This window comes from Sinocyclocheilus grahami, unplaced genomic scaffold, assembly GCF_001515645.1.
Source record: "Sinocyclocheilus grahami isolate Dianchi unplaced genomic scaffold, SAMN03320097.WGS_v1.1 scaffold66.1, whole genome shotgun sequence".
In the NCBI taxonomy this organism is placed as follows: domain Eukaryota; kingdom Metazoa; phylum Chordata; class Actinopteri; order Cypriniformes; family Cyprinidae; genus Sinocyclocheilus; species Sinocyclocheilus grahami.
In genome coordinates, this window is record NW_015505245.1 from 1720417 (window position 1) to 1738291 (window position 17875).

The 17875-nt window shown below is 40.5% G+C and overlaps 1 protein-coding gene across 13 annotated transcripts in view; it reads left to right on the forward strand.

Annotated features, from left to right (window-relative positions):
• The window catches only part of maptb (microtubule-associated protein tau b), a 50065-nt gene that overhangs the window by 9190 nt on the left and 23000 nt on the right, over positions 1 to 17875 (forward strand). For all 13 annotated transcript variants that reach the window (XM_016271916.1, XM_016271911.1, XM_016271917.1 and 10 more), the window contains one exon: positions 17036 to 17221. In XM_016271916.1, coding sequence (XP_016127402.1) covers positions 17053 to 17221 — 169 coding nt within the window. In that variant the 5' untranslated portion in view covers positions 17036 to 17052. The remainder of the gene's footprint in view (positions 1 to 17035; positions 17222 to 17875) is intronic.

Sequence of the window (17875 nt, forward strand, 5' to 3'; positions counted from 1 at the left end):
AATGGACATCTAAAACCGTTTCTGGATATTTTTTGCCCTTACCTAAGCCACATACCTTCTATGTAGATATCAAAGAACAATTTAAAATATTGTATCAATGCATTCTATGGCACCTTTAAGTTGTCTAAATGTATTTATACGTATTTATATCGTCTGTGGAAGGCATAGGACCATAAAATCTTCCAAGGATTACGAAAAGCTGACCTCCCTGCCTGTCAGCATTTGTATAATACTACGTCATTAGCATGTTCCATTATGCAACTGCAGACCGAGAGAGAATGGAAGCATTATTATTGTAATATTATGAGCTTTGTACTGTAATGAAGGTGAAGGAGACATGAGGTAATCTGACAGCGTAGCATTCAACCCTACACCAACGCCATCTCTCATCGTGTCGCTAGTCTCTGGTCTGCCTGTGCACGTTCATGTGCTTTGGAGGAGGTGTGGCTTTGAAGAGTGATTATGCAGGGAGGGTGAGATCTTATGCTTTCAAAGTGAACTTGCTATTGCTAGCCTTTCCAAAATCACCTACCCTACATTTAACCTGGACTTGACAGATATTTTGATGTAGGGCTGACAGATTCCTCAAGATATTCTGACTAACGCATGATTAAACATTAGCACAACCAGGGTAATTAAAAAAAACAGCATGAAATGAATTTACTTCTATAATGTATATTCAACCACAAAGCTGATAATTATTTTCACGTTTCAGTTAAAATAAGAGTTTTTGAGATGACAGTCCACAAAGTCTTGAACGGAGTCAAGTTATTGCATTTTAAAATATTACAAGAGCTTTTTCCCCTTTAAAATAACATGAACAGATTCATTATTCACAATAAAACCAGGAATGTTTATTAAGAAATAAATGAGAGAGGGTACAAGTTTATTTAATGTTGACCTTAATGAAAACCTCAATGTATTAGAGGCTTGGAACGCAGACAAGCCACAAAACATAGACAGGAAATGGAAGAGTGCAAACGGATGGTTTACAAATAATGAATTTTAAAGCCACAAGGGCCTAACATAATTATTCAGAGTTCAGGACACTCATGTCATGTGTACTGTTCTCATTTACTCTTTCATTAAGACATTAACCTTGCTGCAAAGATCAAGATTCTTAATGCTGGAAAAGCTATGGATTATGAACCTTTTGAGGCACCAACCAAGCAAAAAGATGGTGAATTTCATGTGAAAGGAGGGTGTTTGTGTGGGAATTTACCATATTGACTTGCTGGGCTGGTTACCGTGGAAGCAAGAAATGTCTTTGAGAGCATTTTGGGTATACATATTTAACTCACCAGGTTTTCTCCTGCTTTTTGTTCGGCTCATATTTATTGAAGATGACCGCTCTATTGATTTCTCTTCTTATGGCATCAGCTGGGTTCTGTCGACTTCTGCACTTTTTTTCTCAGATTAATCTCTGCCAGCAGAGCGTTTGCCTCATTTTCTGCCCTTGCTAAGGGCTGTACATTTACTGACAAGCCCTAATTACAGAAAGAGACATACATGAGGTAACGTGAGGTTATGGATCACCATGTCATCATGTCGTGGCACACGCACACCCCTACCTCCTGGTATCTGGTGCGCAGGGTTTGACAGATGGTCATTTTTCCAGTTGAATAAGCAAAAGTCAGGTCAATTTTGCAGAAAAACGGTTTATCTTCACCACACTACGACCACTGACAGGTTACATAGCATCACATTTAACACGCGTGACTGGATCAGCGTCATTGCATATTGAAAATTGGCCATTGGTTCTTCAATATATGACAAGGTTGGCCACGTTTACACCTGGTATTTGCATCTGATCATAAGCCGACAGTGCTAAACTTGACCATCTATGTACAGCTGTAAAAGGAACAAATGTCTGATTGATTTGAAATGGCTCAAACAAAAGGTTGTGGCAAAAGGTTTCATTCACATCACTGCATATTCTGGTGAAGAACCGCCCACTTAGACAGGAAGTGACCGAATGACAGCTTTGTAAAGGGACCAAACACAGTTTTGTTTTACGTGCCATTTAGGGTGTAGGTAAATGATACTGTAAATTCTGGAAAATATATATTATTACGTTATATTATTGATTGTACTACCAACATGGAAAATACGTATTTAAATGTGGGCCAGTCTTTTACTAAAAAAAGCCGAAATAGATTTTATACCAATACAATTTTGGCAAATCCAGTGATTATTGCATCCTCAAAAGTGCCTCTTGTGTCAGCTTGGTACCTTGTTGACTTGACTTGACTCTTGATTGCTAACAGTTAATTTCGTTGACGAATAATTTTCGTCATAATGTTCGTCAATTAAATTTTTTTCCACTGACGATAACGAGACGATAACAAACAAACTCTTTTTGAATGACAAAAACTATGACGAAAATATATGGACACTTTTGTCAACGAATAAAAACGTGCCGAAAATGTTAGCGAGGGACGATTTGGGAAGAGATTCATTCAATTTCAGAACGAATCTGCTGCGTGGTTAGGAGGTTAGATACGCACATGAACCAGCGGGACATAAGCTAACATACACTTGCTGCACATCGCATAAAACGTTCAAAAATTTAAATATGTGTGAATAAGAGAAGAGCAGACATATAGATAAATCTGACGACGCAGGAGAGAACTCAATTCGGTCCGGTTTTCTGAGCACACACACAGAAAGCGCGTCTCACAGCGCGCAAGTAGTCTTTTGCGTTGCATGAACGGAGAATTACACACAAAATGATGTTGAATTGTCCATTTTGACGAGTATTCACGTAAACACAGTTGATTACGTCTTAAGTGAACATAAACAGTAGGGAGAACGTGTCTCAGTACATTGCATCCATTGCAGCCATGCATTCGGTTTTAAAGGGATAGCAGCCTAATTTAGTTGCTATTGTCCGAGTCACTGATGTTAATCAAGCAACAAAAGAAAGACAGAAAACCACGCACTGCTCTTGACTGAAAAACTTTAGTAGCCCTAAAGATTAATCTAAATTTATTTATAGAAATAAATGTCTGCTTGAAAGAATGAAGAATATGGTAAACAAGTTGCTATAAAGAATGCATAATTAGCCTTTATAACCATTTGTATTTCATTAAAAAGAAGACCATGTTCATGTTCTTTATGAGAAGTGGTTTTATTTAATTTTCACATGAAGGCATGTTGTGTGTCACCGCAGTTAAATCGGTGTCTATCACGATAAAACCTTAATATCAAAACTATATAATGAGTTTGGAAATTTTGGAGAAATGCTTAATAAATGCATTACACTGTAACTAAACCCATTAGATTTTAGCCGACTAAATTTACTGTAGATTTAGTTGACTAAAATCTTACGATATTTAGTCGACTAAAACTAGACTAAAACTAAAAACAATTCAGATGACTAAAATATGACAAACTAAATGGCATTTTAGTCAAAAGACTATGACTAAAACTAAATCAAAATTTGCTGTCAAAATTAACACTGATTGCTAAAAAGCCCTATGTGCCTTTTGATCCGGTATGGTGACAAATCAAGTCCCCCTCGAAATCTGGTCTCCATTAGGACCCCAGTTTGATCCCATTGGCTCAAATTACTTTAAATAGGTACTCTCTTTATCGTCTGATTACAATTCCTAAAACATCATGTTATGATAAATGCTGTTTAAGCTACGTTATAATGACCATTAATGTCTGTATTAGTTAGCTTATGTACTAGCATAGCATACAGAGACCCGATTAGCCTGATAGCTTAGGAATTTGCACTTACCTTACATGTATTCACAATTATTTTTTATTTAATTATGTGTTAAATTTCCAAAGTTTTATTTGATAAATAAATGATGTTCAATTATTCACTTAATAGGATATTATTATTTTTATTTATTAATTAGCAGTTAATCAATTGTAAGAAATTCCGTTCAATTGTAAGAAATTCCGTTCAATTTGTTTTATTATGCATTAATTTGTTCTATTATGCACTATATAGTAAGCCATACATATTTTAAATTAATATCGTTCACATTTTTTTAGGATAATAATTAACTGATAGTTGATGGAGACCTGATTTCCAAGGAGGACACTATTTGTCATGACACCAGATGAGGCGCGAAGACAACCATCCTAAGGAGCTGCTAAGGAGACATGTTGATGGAAATATATGAGATGGGAGGAAACCTTATACTCAAATGTTTACTCACAAAACTATTGCATTCCTTCAAGAAACTTTGGGTTCTCTCACAAAACAATTGATTTGCTTGCAAAACTATTGCGTTTCCCAGAGAAACTTTGGGTTCTCTTGCAAAATTGTTGCGTTCCCCCAAGAAACTTTAGGTTCTCTCACAAAACATCTGCGTTTGCTTGCTAAACTATTGCGTTTCCCAGAGAAACTTTGGGTTCTCTTGCAAAATTGTTGCGTTCCCCCAAGAAACTTTAGGTTCTCTCACAAAACATCTGCGTTTGCTTGCTAAACTATTGCGTTTCTCAGAGAAACTTTGGGTTCTCTCAAAACTTTTGTGTTTGCTTGCAAAACTATTGCGTTTCCCAGAGAAACTGGGTTCTCTCGCAAAACTGTTGCGTTCCCCCAAGAAACTTTTTTGTTCTCTCACAAAACATTTACTTGCAAAACTATTGCGTTTCCCAGAGAAACTTTGGGTTCTCTCACAAAACATTTGTGTTTGCTTGCAAAACTATTGCGTTTCCCAGAGAAACTGGGTTCTCTCGCAAAACTGTTGCGTTCCCCCAAGAAACTTCAGGCTCTCTCACAAAACATCTGCGTTTGCTTGCTAAACTATTGCGTTTCCCAGAGAAACTGGGTTCTCTCGCAAAACTGTTGCGTTCCCCCAAGAAACTTTAGGCTCTCTCACAAAACATCTGCGTTTGCTTGCTAAACTATTGCGTTTCCCAGAGAAACTTTGGGTTCTCTCACAAAACATTTGTGTTTGCTTGCAAAACTATTGCGTTTCCCAGAGAAACTTTGGGTTCTAAGAACACATTGAGATATTACTTTTCCTCCCATTTAATTTTTTCAATCACCATAAGCCTTCAGGGGCTCCATTACCAATCAGATTAGAGCAGTGATCGCCAACCAATCTTTATCACTGTAAATGCATTACATTTCTGGGGTTATATTAATGCATCACTGAAGGGAACTGTCTTGAGAAAAGTTTAGATGGCAATGGCATTTTCTTCTCCTCCGTATAAAGCGCAGCTCTGCTTTGATTACAGCGGTAAACAAGGAAACGCTATATTGCGGTCGGTTCATAAGCAGTGTTGCCAAGTCCATGGTTTTCCCGAGGAATTGGGAACCTTTAACACTGTTGCAGCGGGTTGTTGTTCATGTTGTTCGCGGGGGTTGAAGCGACCCCAATAACGGGATAGTTAGCCCCTGGAATGTGAATTTTACTGGAACATCCCCACTGAAAACGTGTATTTTACCCCCGGAATGCGATTTTTACAGGGGAACCCCCCTCGAAAACACGACTGAACCAGTTTGTTTGTTATAAAGCAAATAGCCAATAAATAAATTTGCTTAAAAATCAGTATCAGTATTGTCTAGGTTACTTGTGTAACCCTCGTTCCCTGAAGGAGGGAACGGAGACGTTACATCAGTGACTGACGAATTGGGATCTCGCCCGAGAGCCCAATCACCTTCGAGTGTTAACTAAACAAGCCAATGACAGTTGGCGAACGCCTCCGTCTGCTTCTGTGCGGTGGAGAACTGTTGGGCAAAGCCCTCCACCGCTTCGCCGAATAGGCCGGCCTGGGAGATCGGGGAGTCCAGGAAGCGATGCTTGTCGGGCTCCCTCATATCCGCCAAGGTCAGCCATAGGTGGCGCTCCTGGACCACCAATGTGGACATCGTCTGACCCAGGGCCTGCGCCGTGACTTTCGTCGCCCTAAGCGCGAGGTCCGTCGCGGTGCGCAGTTCCTGCAGCACACCTGAGTCAGCACCACCCTCGTGCAACTGCTTCAACGCCTTGGCCTGGTGGACTTGCAGGAGGGCCATGGCGTGCAGGGCGGAAGCGGCCTGTCCAGCGGCACTGTAAGCCTTAGCCGTCAGAGCGGACGAGAACTTACAGGCCCTGGACGGAAGGCGTGGACTACCTCTCCAGGCGGCGGCGCTTTGCGGGCAGAGCTGCATGGCAATCGCGCGCTCGACCGGAGGGATGTCCACATACCCTTGGGCCGCCCCCCCGTCGAGGGTGGTGAGGACGGAGGAGGCACCAAGTCTGTTTCGGGCAGAAAAAGGTGCCTTCCAAGACTTTGTAACCTCCTCATGCACTTCCGGGAAGAATGGAACCGGAGGCGGCTGCCGACGCCCGGCCTGCGCCCCCAGGAACCAATCATCCAGCCTCGAGCGTTCGGGAGAAGGCGGAGGCCTCCAGTGCAGCCCGACGCTCTCAGCGGCCCGGGAAAGCATAGCGGTCAGCTCTGGATCTGACTCGGGCAACGCCACTCTACCTGACGGTGGCAGCGCAGCCGAATCCTCATCTCCAGAGCCTAGCTCGCCCTCCGATGCAGCGACCGACATCCTGTCCTCTGCCTGTGCCCCGCACAAGATGCTAGACCCCGCCCTGTCCGAGGACCCAGCACGCTCGTCCGGAAGCACCAGGTGGTGCGACATGCTTGAGGAATGAGAGACCCGCGGAGATGTACTCGACGGGGAAGCTCTCACCGTCACCCTCAGGTCTCCCTGACCATGAACCGAAGTAGCCCTCCGAGAACCAGAGGAGCTAGAGCGGGGCATGGCAAGGGGGATACCCCCCCGTTTAATGAGGAGGTATCTGGACCGCAATGTCGCGATGGTCATGTTCCCGCAGTGAGAACATGACTCATCCATGAGCGCTGCTTCTGCGTGCTGTAAGCCCAGGCACGAGAGGCAGTGATCATGACCGTCAGATGAAGGCAGGAAATGACCGCATCCAGAAACGCACGAGCGGGAAGCCATCTTTAAAAAGACGCCCGTCGCTCGTGAAGCTCTTGAAGCTCTTCGTGAAGAATTTGCTCTTTTAGAAGGAAAAACACTCTTTTAGAGAAAGCGCTGAAGCGCCCAGGGGAGGTCGTGGCGAGACCGCAGAATGGAAGCTGCAGCCCGCCAAGGTTTCAGCAGCCTGGATGGCAACCCCCGCTGACACGCCATCACACCAACGCCAGCTGTTTCTTTCAAACACTCGCGGAGATTCATCCTGTAGAAGGCTCGGCTCCGAAGCGAAAAGCTGATGTGCGTTTGCACGCGCTCTCCTTTTATACCCGCGCTGCGGGGCGGGGTGCGCGTGGCGAAACACGCACGCCAACTGTCATTGGCTTGTTTAGTTAACACTCGAAGGTGATTGGGCTCTCAGGCGAGATCCCAATTCATCAGACACTGACGTAACGTAGAACGTGACTGACTGAATGGGAACAGAATCCAATTTGCTAGTTAAAAAGAAAGAAAAGAAAATCTGAATTCTGAATCAGCTATGACCGATGCATCATTAATTAAAATACTAAGTAAAAGGCCTCAAATTTGAAGTACAATCTGGGATGTCTTTTTCTATCAATTCTTCAATAGGTAGATCTTGTCTTTCATAAAGGCCGAGGTCAGGGATCTTGGGCCTAAAAAGGTTGGTGACCACTGGATTAGAGGATACCAAATTGAGAAGGTCATCAAACGGTCAGCAAATGTGCCGACTACATGGATACATGTCGGTGGGCCCTGCACAACCTCAAGAAACCTTTCAGATTTGCCATGCTGCAGGATCATTTAGCTCAGTGTGCTCAGGCAAAATAACATGTGATTTGATGAGAGAAGACAGGGCTGAGTGCAATGAAAATACCCACGATGCCCCAGTCCTTTAGATGTGATGGCAGCCTATTGCACTGTCGCAGCAAAATCAAAGTCCCTCTAGAAATCTGCTGTATCATACAGTTGCAGGCTCCGTCTGCGTGTCTATCACCCTTTTTTTTCTCTCGCCTGAAGTCCCTTTATCCTTTCATTCCCAAAGTGCTCTCTTTTTCTGTCCTCCTCCCTTTCTTTTTCTCGCTCGCTGAATTCTTTCCTCCTGCGTATTTTGTCTTTGTTGTTTCACTCTCCTTTCCGCCTACACGCTCTTGTCCTTTCAGCTCAGAAACCCTCACACATTCCCTCTCTGTCTCTCTCTGTTTTGTCTTCCTCACCACTTGTTCTCGTTTGCTCACTGTTTACTGTATTGTTGCAAGCAGGGCTCAGCGATAAGGCTTATTTTCGGCTTGTTATTTACTGGCTAGTCTGGGCCAGTAATTGAGTAATTACTTCACTGCCTAAATTTTCACTAGCATCACCAATTATGCATTTTATTTAGCAATGTGTATAAAATGTGTCATAAAATATAACTACATTTTCATTAGGCATTTTTCATTCTTTTTTTATACTAACATAAATAAACTAATAAAGTAAATAATAATATATTTTAATTTTAATGTTTAAAAATGATATACAGTGGGTACGGAAAGTATTCAGACCCCCTTAAATTTTTCACTCTTTGTTATATTGCAGCCATTTGCTAAAATCATTTAAGTTAATTTTTTTTCCTCAATGTACACACAGCACCCCATATTGACAGAAAAACACAGAATTGTTGACATTTTTGCAGATTTATTAAAAAAGAAAAACTGAAATATCACATGGTCCTAAGTATTCAGACCCTTTGCTGTGACACTCATATATTTAACGCAGGTGCTGTCCATTTCTTCTGATCATCCTTGAGATCGTCAAAGAGTGAAAAATTTAAGGGGGTCTGAATACTTTCCGTACCCACTGTATAAAGATAGTAGGACATTTTACAGTTAATGTATAATATTATCTCCATGACAGCTATAAATTCATAAACACATTTTCTGTAAAATGATTATGATGCAAAACATTTCTGATTGACTTAATTAATTATAAATAATTAAAATAATTAGTAGTTAAATAGTTATATAAATAGTTAAAATAATTTTCAACCCATTCTTACTGATATTTTCAAGTAGGCTAACTAACACCTAACAATTATTTTGAAAATCAGATAAACTAGTGTTAAAGGGTTAGTTCACCCAAAAATGAAAATTAGCCCATGATGTCATGATTTAATTATTCCAAAAAAGTATAATTAAAGTTCCTGGATTTGACTAAAAAAAATCCAAAATGTCCAAAACTTGTGCACTTGATCTGAGACGTGACTTTTTTTTTTTTTTTGCAAATCACCTAGATTCTTGGTGATGCTAAATACATCACTGTAAACCAAATAGTTATGTTTGCAAGGCATGCAAACAATGTCCAACAGTGTAGTACAGTCCAAATAAAGAAAGTGACATTTCTGTCAAAGAGCCTAAAACTCCCAGACACTGGCTCCGAACCAGTGTGTCATCCTTATTGTTGAGCTGTTCTGTTGCATTAGTGTACTACACACCTCTTTTCTATTCTGCCTCCCTCCTTCCTCTTTTTCTCAGTTTCCATTTTCCTTTCACCCTCTTTTTTCCCCTCTCATTCTCTCGTGCTTTCTGCAGTAATGTGTCCTGAATATTGATGAGGTGAGAGTTGCCCGTCCCTGGCTGCAGGCCAGCTCACATTACAATTCTCCGTCTCACCCCTGCCCACTTCAGTCAGGGCCGCCCATTAGCTATATCGGCCACATGTCGCGCTGCGTTGTCTTTCAAGAGCCCTCTGCATTCCAAGGCCTACCCTTCATAAATCCAGCATTGCCCTTTCTGCTCCATGCCAAGCCCTTAACCATGAAAAAAAGACAGAGACAGAGAGCGAGAGACATCCATCGTCAGGAAGAAAGGCTTAGGCATCTTAAAGGGGCACTGACATTCTCACTGCACTGCCCAGGAGGGATCACAATCATTCAGGCCAAGTGCACCAGCATGCTGAGCACCGTGAACAGCGATTTTTGTAAATCTGAATTTCAGCCAGAGGAGACCAAACTGCATGAACATAAAACTTAGCCAGAAAATTCAGGCCTACTCAATGTAAAAATGCTTCTAGAAATAAAAACAACATGAAATCTCAAATTGTACTGTTACATACTCCTGGTTATTCATTGTGCATGTGATTGCACAGAAAGAAAATGTTTGTCTTTGCAGTCTTTTATCAGGATGTAATACCTTGCTCTGCCTACAAACTGGTTGATGTCATCAATTCCTCTTATTCTTGAGACCCATCTGGTGTCTACTTTCCACAATCCAGTCGATTCCCTATGGACAAGATCAAGTGTTCAATTGATAGAAATTGTCATTCTTTTCATGATCATGCATTCAGAGCCTTCTAGCAAACATTGAATCACACGCCAAACACATTTTCTCTTCTGTCCAGACCAGCATGTGCTTCCTCAGGCTAGTTCAGGGGTAGGCAAGTTCGGTCCTAGAGAGCCGCAGTCCTGCAGAGTTCAGCTCCAACATCCAGGTGTGAAAAACTTGTTGTATCTTTCCCAAAAAGACTCATGGCTGTATTCGATCAAAAGGGTGCTTCTACTAAATACTGAGCAAAGGGTCTGAATACTTAGGACCATGTGTTATTTCAGTTTTTCTTTTTTAATAAATCTGCAAAAATGTCAACAATTCTGTGTTTTTCTGTCAATATGGGGTGCTGTGTGTACATTAATGAGGAAAAAAAATTAACTTAAATGATTTTAGCAAATGGCTGCAATATAACAAAGAGTGAAAAATTTAAGGGGGTCTGAATACTTTCCGTACCCACTGTATAAAGATAGTAGGACATTTTACAGTTAATGTATAATATTATCTCCATGACAGCTATAAATTCATAAACACATTTTCTGTAAAATGATTATGATGCAAAACATTTCTGATTGACTTAATTAATTATAAATAATTAAAATAATTAGTAGTTAAATAGTTATATAAATAGTTAAAATAATTTTCAACCCATTCTTACTGATATTTTCAAGTAGGCTAACTAACACCTAACAATTATTTTGAAAATCAGATAAACTAGTGTTAAAGGGTTAGTTCACCCAAAAATGAAAATTAGCCCATGATGTCATGATTTAATTATTCCAAAAAAGTATAATTAAAGTTCCTGGATTTGACTAAAAAAAAATCCAAAATGTCCAAAACTTGTGCACTTGATCTGAGACGTGACTTTTTTTTTTTTTTTGCAAATCACCTAGATTCTTGGTGATGCTAAATACATCACTGTAAACCAAATAGTTATGTTTGCAAGGCATGCAAACAATGTCCAACAGTGTAGTACAGTCCAAATAAAGAAAGTGACATTTCTGTCAAAGAGCCTAAAACTCCCAGACACTGGCTCCGAACCAGTGTGTCATCCTTATTGTTGAGCTGTTCTGTTGCATTAGTGTACTACACACCTCTTTTCTATTCTGCCTCCCTCCTTCCTCTTTTTCTCAGTTTCCATTTTCCTTTCACCCTCTTTTTTCCCCTCTCATTCTCTCGTGCTTTCTGCAGTAATGTGTCCTGAATATTGATGAGGTGAGAGTTGCCCGTCCCTGGCTGCAGGCCAGCTCACATTACAATTCTCCGTCTCACCCCTGCCCACTTCAGTCAGGGCCGCCCATTAGCTATATCGGCCACATGTCGCGCTGCGTTGTCTTTCAAGAGCCCTCTGCATTCCAAGGCCTACCCTTCATAAATCCAGCATTGCCCTTTCTGCTCCATGCCAAGCCCTTAACCATGAAAAAAAGACAGAGACAGAGAGCGAGAGACATCCATCGTCAGGAAGAAAGGCTTAGGCATCTTAAAGGGGCACTGACATTTTCACTGCACTGCCCAGGAGGGATCACAATCATTCAGGCCAAGTGCACCAGCATGCTGAGCACCGTGAACAGCGATTTTTGTAAATCTGAATTTCAGCCAGAGGAGACCAAACTGCATGAACATAAAACTTAGCCAGAAAATTCAGGCCTACTCAATGTAAAAATGCTTCTAGAAATAAAAACAACATGAAATCTCAAATTGTACTGTTACATACTCCTGGTTATTCATTGTGCATGTGATTGCACAGAAAGAAAATGTTTGTCTTTGCAGTCTTTTATCAGGATGTAATACCTTGCTCTGCCTACAAACTGGTTGATGTCATCAATTCCTCTTATTCTTGAGACCCATCTGGTGTCTACTTTCCACAATCCAGTCGATTCCCTATGGACAAGATCAAGTGTTCAATTGATAGAAATTGTCATTCTTTTCATGATCATGCATTCAGAGCCTTCTAGCAAACATTGAATCACACGCCAAACACATTTTCTCTTCTGTCCAGACCAGCATGTGCTTCCTCAGGCTAGTTCAGGGGTAGGCAAGTTCGGTCCTAGAGAGCCGCAGTCCTGCAGAGTTCAGCTCCAACCCTGAAAAGAAAACTCCCCTGCCTATAGCCTTAGTAATCCTGAAGACATTGATTAGCTTGTTCAGGTGTGTTTTATTAGAGTTGGAGCTGAACTCTGCAGGACTGCGGCTCTCTAGGACCGAACTTGCCTACCCCTGGGCTAGTTTATGTGAGTAAGTGCCCATTTGTTGACATTCTAGCTGGTGAACCAACATGGCTATGTTTTTTGACAACAAAACCTGGTAAACCAGCAAGTGAAGCTGATTGACTGACTTAACTGTTTGAGATGGTTAAAAGAAAAGTTCATTATAAAATACATTTTTGCAATGTTTTACAAACTTGTCATTCCAAACTTGTAAAATTTCTTCTGTGGAACACACACACACACACACACACACGCACACAAATGATTCAAGCATGTTCACACCGCTTTTTCTACAAAAAATTAAACCGTAACCTGGGGCTGTACCTAAAAGTAGCATAAAAATAATTGATATGGCCTCATGTGCGCTATATTTCAGCTTTGTGTGAGGAACAGAAAAAGAAAATCATGGAGAACCATGTGAGAACCAATGGTATTTGGGATATTAATGTAATCTGACGCCACTGAGCCTATAAAGTCAGCTTAAAAAGAAAGTTGCAATCAACCTTTTTCCCCTATTGTGACATACAGTGGGGAAAATCATTATTTGATCCCCTACTGATTTTGTAAGTTTGCCCACTTACAAAGAAATGAAGGGTCTATAATTTTTATGGTAGGTTTATTTTAACGGATAGAGAGAATATCAAGCAAAAAATCCAGTAAAAAACAGTACAAAGGTTATAAATTGATTTGCATTTCAGTGAGTCAAATAAGTATTTGCTCCCCAAGCAAAACTTGGTGGAGAAACTCTTGTTGGCAAGCACAGAGGTAAGATGTGTCTTGTAGTTGGTCACCAGGTTTGCACACATCTCAGGAGGGATTTTGTTCCACTCCTCTTTAAAGATTCTCTCTAAATCCTTAAGGTTTCTTGGCAACTCAAAGTTTCAGCTCACTCCACAGATTTTCTATAGAATTAAGGTCTGGGGACTGGCTAGGCCACTCCATGACCTTAATGTGCTTCTTTTTGAGCCACTCCTTTGTTGCCTTGGTGGTATTTTTGGTCATTGTCATGCTGGAAGACCCATCATCCATGACCCATCTTCAGTGTTCTGGCTGAGAGAAGGAGTTTTACATCCAGAATTTTATGGTGCATGGCCCTGTCCATTGGTCCTTCAATGCGGTGAAGTCATCCTGTACCCATAGCAGAGAAACAGCCCCAAAGCATAATGTTTCCACCTCCATTCTTGACTGTAGGGATGGTGTTCTTGGGGTCATAGTCAGCATTTCTCTCCCTCCAAAAACAGCAAGTCGAGTTGATGCCAAAGAGTTACATTTTGTTCTCATGTGACAACAGCACTTTCTCCCAAGCCTTCTCTGAATCATTTAGATGTTCAGACGGGCCTGTACATGTGCCTTCTTGAGCTGGGGGACCTTGCGGGCACTGCATGATTTCAAGTCATTGCAACGTAGTGTGTTACCAATGGTTTGCTTGGCGACTGTTGTCCCAACTGCCTTAAGATCATTAACAAGCTCCTCTTGTGTAGTTCGGGGCTGATCCCTCACCTTTATCATGACCATCCTTTCCTCATAAGGCGAGATCTTGCATGGAGCACCAGACAGAGGGCGATTGATGGTTATTTTGTATTTCTTCTATTTCCGAATATTCACACCAACAGTTGTCTCCTTCTCAAAAAGCTTGTGACAGGACTAATCTGTGTTCAACTTGGGCACGTAACCAATCTGTGGGAGCCAGAATTCTTGCTGGTTGGTAGGGGATCAAATAATTATTTTACTTACTGAAATGCAAGTCAATTTATAACCTTTATATAATGTGTTTTTCTGGATTTTTTTGTTGATATTCTGTCTCTATCCGTTAAAATAAACCTACCATAAAAATGATAATTTTATATAAAAACCTTAATTTTTTTGTAAGTGGTCAAACTTACAAAATCAGCAGGGGATCAAATAATTATTTTCCACACTGTATCTGAGTGAAATGGCTTCTTGAATGAGAATATAGGCTTGGACTTGAGTTTGTCCATCTGGAATTGACTGGATAATTCTCTTTTGCTAATTTCTGCGATCATGTGAGTGACGGGTTGTTGGAAGGGATGGATTATAGTTTGATGGGGACTCCAACATACCATGCTGAGGACCATCATCCTAAACGCACCATCTGCTGAAGACCAGCTGCAAGGCTATCCTCTGTTTTTTTTCAGTTTTTGAGCATTTTAGATGTTGCTCCCCAGTTTGGGTTTTCCGACAAACATTTTTGGTAAATAAATCAATCCCTAATGATGTAGTGGTGGTTTCCACTGGTTATCTAGTTCTGGACTGACTGTGGTTGCAGATGGTTTCTAAGCTCTGTTTACTGATATCACAGCTCGCTCTGAATAATGCATAAGGATCCTGCGGGAGTCAGGCTTGAATTTGCACCACTGCTGCCTCAGGGAAACCCGGCTTGTGAGAGTTTATTAAGAAGGTGACAGATTCTCCCTGGAGAATTTGGAGAACGATGCTTCCCAATCCTCAGCGCACTTGTGCAATCATGGTACTAGGGACAAAACACCTTCAAATACAAAGCATAAGGGAATAGTTCAACCAAAATATGTCGTTCCAAACCCATATGACTTTGTGGAACATGAAAGTGGAAAATTTAATGACTGTTTTCCATATTCTTTGCAATTAAAATAAATGGTGACTGAAGCTTCAAAGCTACAAAAGAACCATAAATTGGTCCAAGTCATACGGGTTAGAAATGAAGACCGAATTTTCATTTTTGGATGAACTATGCCTTTTAAAGGCCATTTTGGCTTCTGGTGTTGTTCTACCCTGCTGGTCACTGCTGACTTTGAGGATGATGTAATTGACAAATGTAAACCCACCCCTGCAGCTTTGGCACTATTTTCAGCTCCACAGCACTTCTTGCCTAAAACAACTTGGTTTTCATTATGACTCTCACATCCAGATGACCTTGCTGTGTGGGTTTCAGAGCGCAGGCGAAACATTTGGGTGTCCGATTACATACACGTGACGTGGGTCATCGACAAAAAGGAATTATGGGATGTGACAATGTTGCATGTGAGCCATCTAATCCATTTCGACACAAATGGAATTCATGTTTATGGACATCCTGTGTGAAGGAGATGGATGAGAGCGTTCACTTAACTGTCTCCAGTGTGGATTTACTAATAGCTCTGCTGGGACTACATAAGTTTGGCTTAACATTGTACAAAGTATAAAGCAGAACTGCTAAAAGGAAAACCACATTCTTACTTGTATCAGGAAGCACACACTCAGACACACACAGCACATCAGCGACCATAAGTAAAAGAACAGGATACGGCTTTCTCTGGGCATGATTTAAGAGTAAAGGAAATCCCAGTGCCATCAATCCATCATTTAATAGCTTCAAATAATTTCTAAGCTTGCTCTCTTTATTAAATGAAAGGTTCTGGTACCTTCTATGTATGGCAGAGAGACTCCAATTTGCTTTCTGTCAGTCAGTTATTGGTTTTGACCTATAATGGAGAACATGTGCACATTAGCAATTATGTGATTTCTACATGTTAATAAGCTATATACCAGAAGCTGTTTTTGAGGAAGAGAGGTCTCTTACCACTTCCTGCTGTCCTGCTGTTCCCTGTAATCGTATTGCCCTTTGTGTGTTTCATTCACCATGGCAGATATATTCACTTTATGGGATTGTTTGAACATTGATCATATAGAGTCTGAAATTAACTTGTGAACTTAATGATAATTTATAGTTTTACCACATAAAATAACTTATTTTCCATAAAGGAAACACATTTGAACAAATAAAGACCAAACTGAGCAGAACAGAAGAATTGCTGAATGCTTAGACTGAATGCTCACTGCTCACATTGGGTTTATTTATGTTGATTTATGGTCTAACATTTGCTTGTATTTGCCCATCTTGTCTCTCTATAAACAGTTGTCATTACAGACTTTGGTCAAATGATATTATGCATCTAGCTGTTCTTCTTTTTAGAAGACGTTATAACACCCAAGCAACAAGAAACAATTTACAGGAAAATATATATCTGACTAAACTTCCTCCATGGGATGAAATTATGGCACTTGAAAATGACCTTTAGTGCAGCTATTTTGTCTCTATGGTATCTGAATGCCATTTTTGTGTCTTGCTTTGTCCCTAGCTATAATAGTTATTTTTTTTGTTTATTTCTGAAATCTCCTACATTAGAATCTCTTTTAAAACGGACTTTTCTTGTTACTGTGTTATTTGCTCTTGCCAGGTCACACTTTTAATCTCAGCTAACAAAGTAAGCTAACTAACTAACATCATAGTTTTATCATAGTTAAATAAAGCTTACTTACCAACGAACAAACCAACCAACCAGCTAACTCATAACTCTATGTAAGTCTTTGTATCATACACTGGATCAAGTTATGATAGTTGCTCCTGCCTGAGCTAGATCACCTTTTTTAACTAAATAACTAAAATCTTAACATTTCAAACTAACATACAAACAACTAAATATGTCTGTGCGTATGTACATCACTCTGATAATGCTACTAATAATATTAATTGGATGTGAGGGTGGAGACATCTTGTGGCTAAAAGGCAATGTAGCACTTATTTGTCACATTGCCACATTAACCCCTGGTGACTGTTTTCTGTTTGAACTCTACAGACTGAAATCATCTCAAAATGGACCATCAGGACCACATGAATTCTGGACAGGTGGGTGACTCTCAGCACTCTCCTGGGAACAACATAGCATCTGGTGTAGCCAACATGACCATCAGTGACGGCCATCAACAAGACATGAAGAATGGGACAGCAGCACATATCGGACCGGGTGACGGGCCAGTGAAAGGTCTGTATATAGAGGGAAAAAAATGTAGTTACTGTACTAAAAAGAGGGAAAAAATGTAAGCCTGAAAACCCCCTTTTCCCCACAAAGCACAGAAGAGCTGAGTGATACTCATGGCAGTGTGTTTCTCGCTTATGTCTCGTCTCATACTGAGAAACCTGACACATATGCTGACAGTGACACTCAGCCATGTGTTGTTTCAGATGTCTGTGAAGATATTCATTGATTCATGTCAACTACAAAATGTCTTGTAGAATTTATTTGTTGGGCCTTATTTTCCATTTGTTGAAGGACAATGGAGATCACAATCACAATTTCAACATTCAGAGAGTCGGTTTACACAGTGATTGTAATCCTTATGAAAATGTGGTCCACAAACCCTTAAATTTTAAGGCATCCCCACCAAAGGGTTCCCACTGTCAATGGAAAACCTAAGAAATGAAGAGGAAAAAAAATCACACGATTTCCAGGTGTCGAAAAGTCAGAGAAATCAATAAAATGCATGGAAAAATAGCAGAAATATCTTTGTAGAAAATATATTTTTCTAGTTTAAAAATCCCTGGCAGCCCTTCGGGCAGGCATTCTTCAGATTTTGGAAAAATTAATTTAATTAGCCCGAATAAAATATATTGTATTTTTTCTTCAAATAACAAGTCA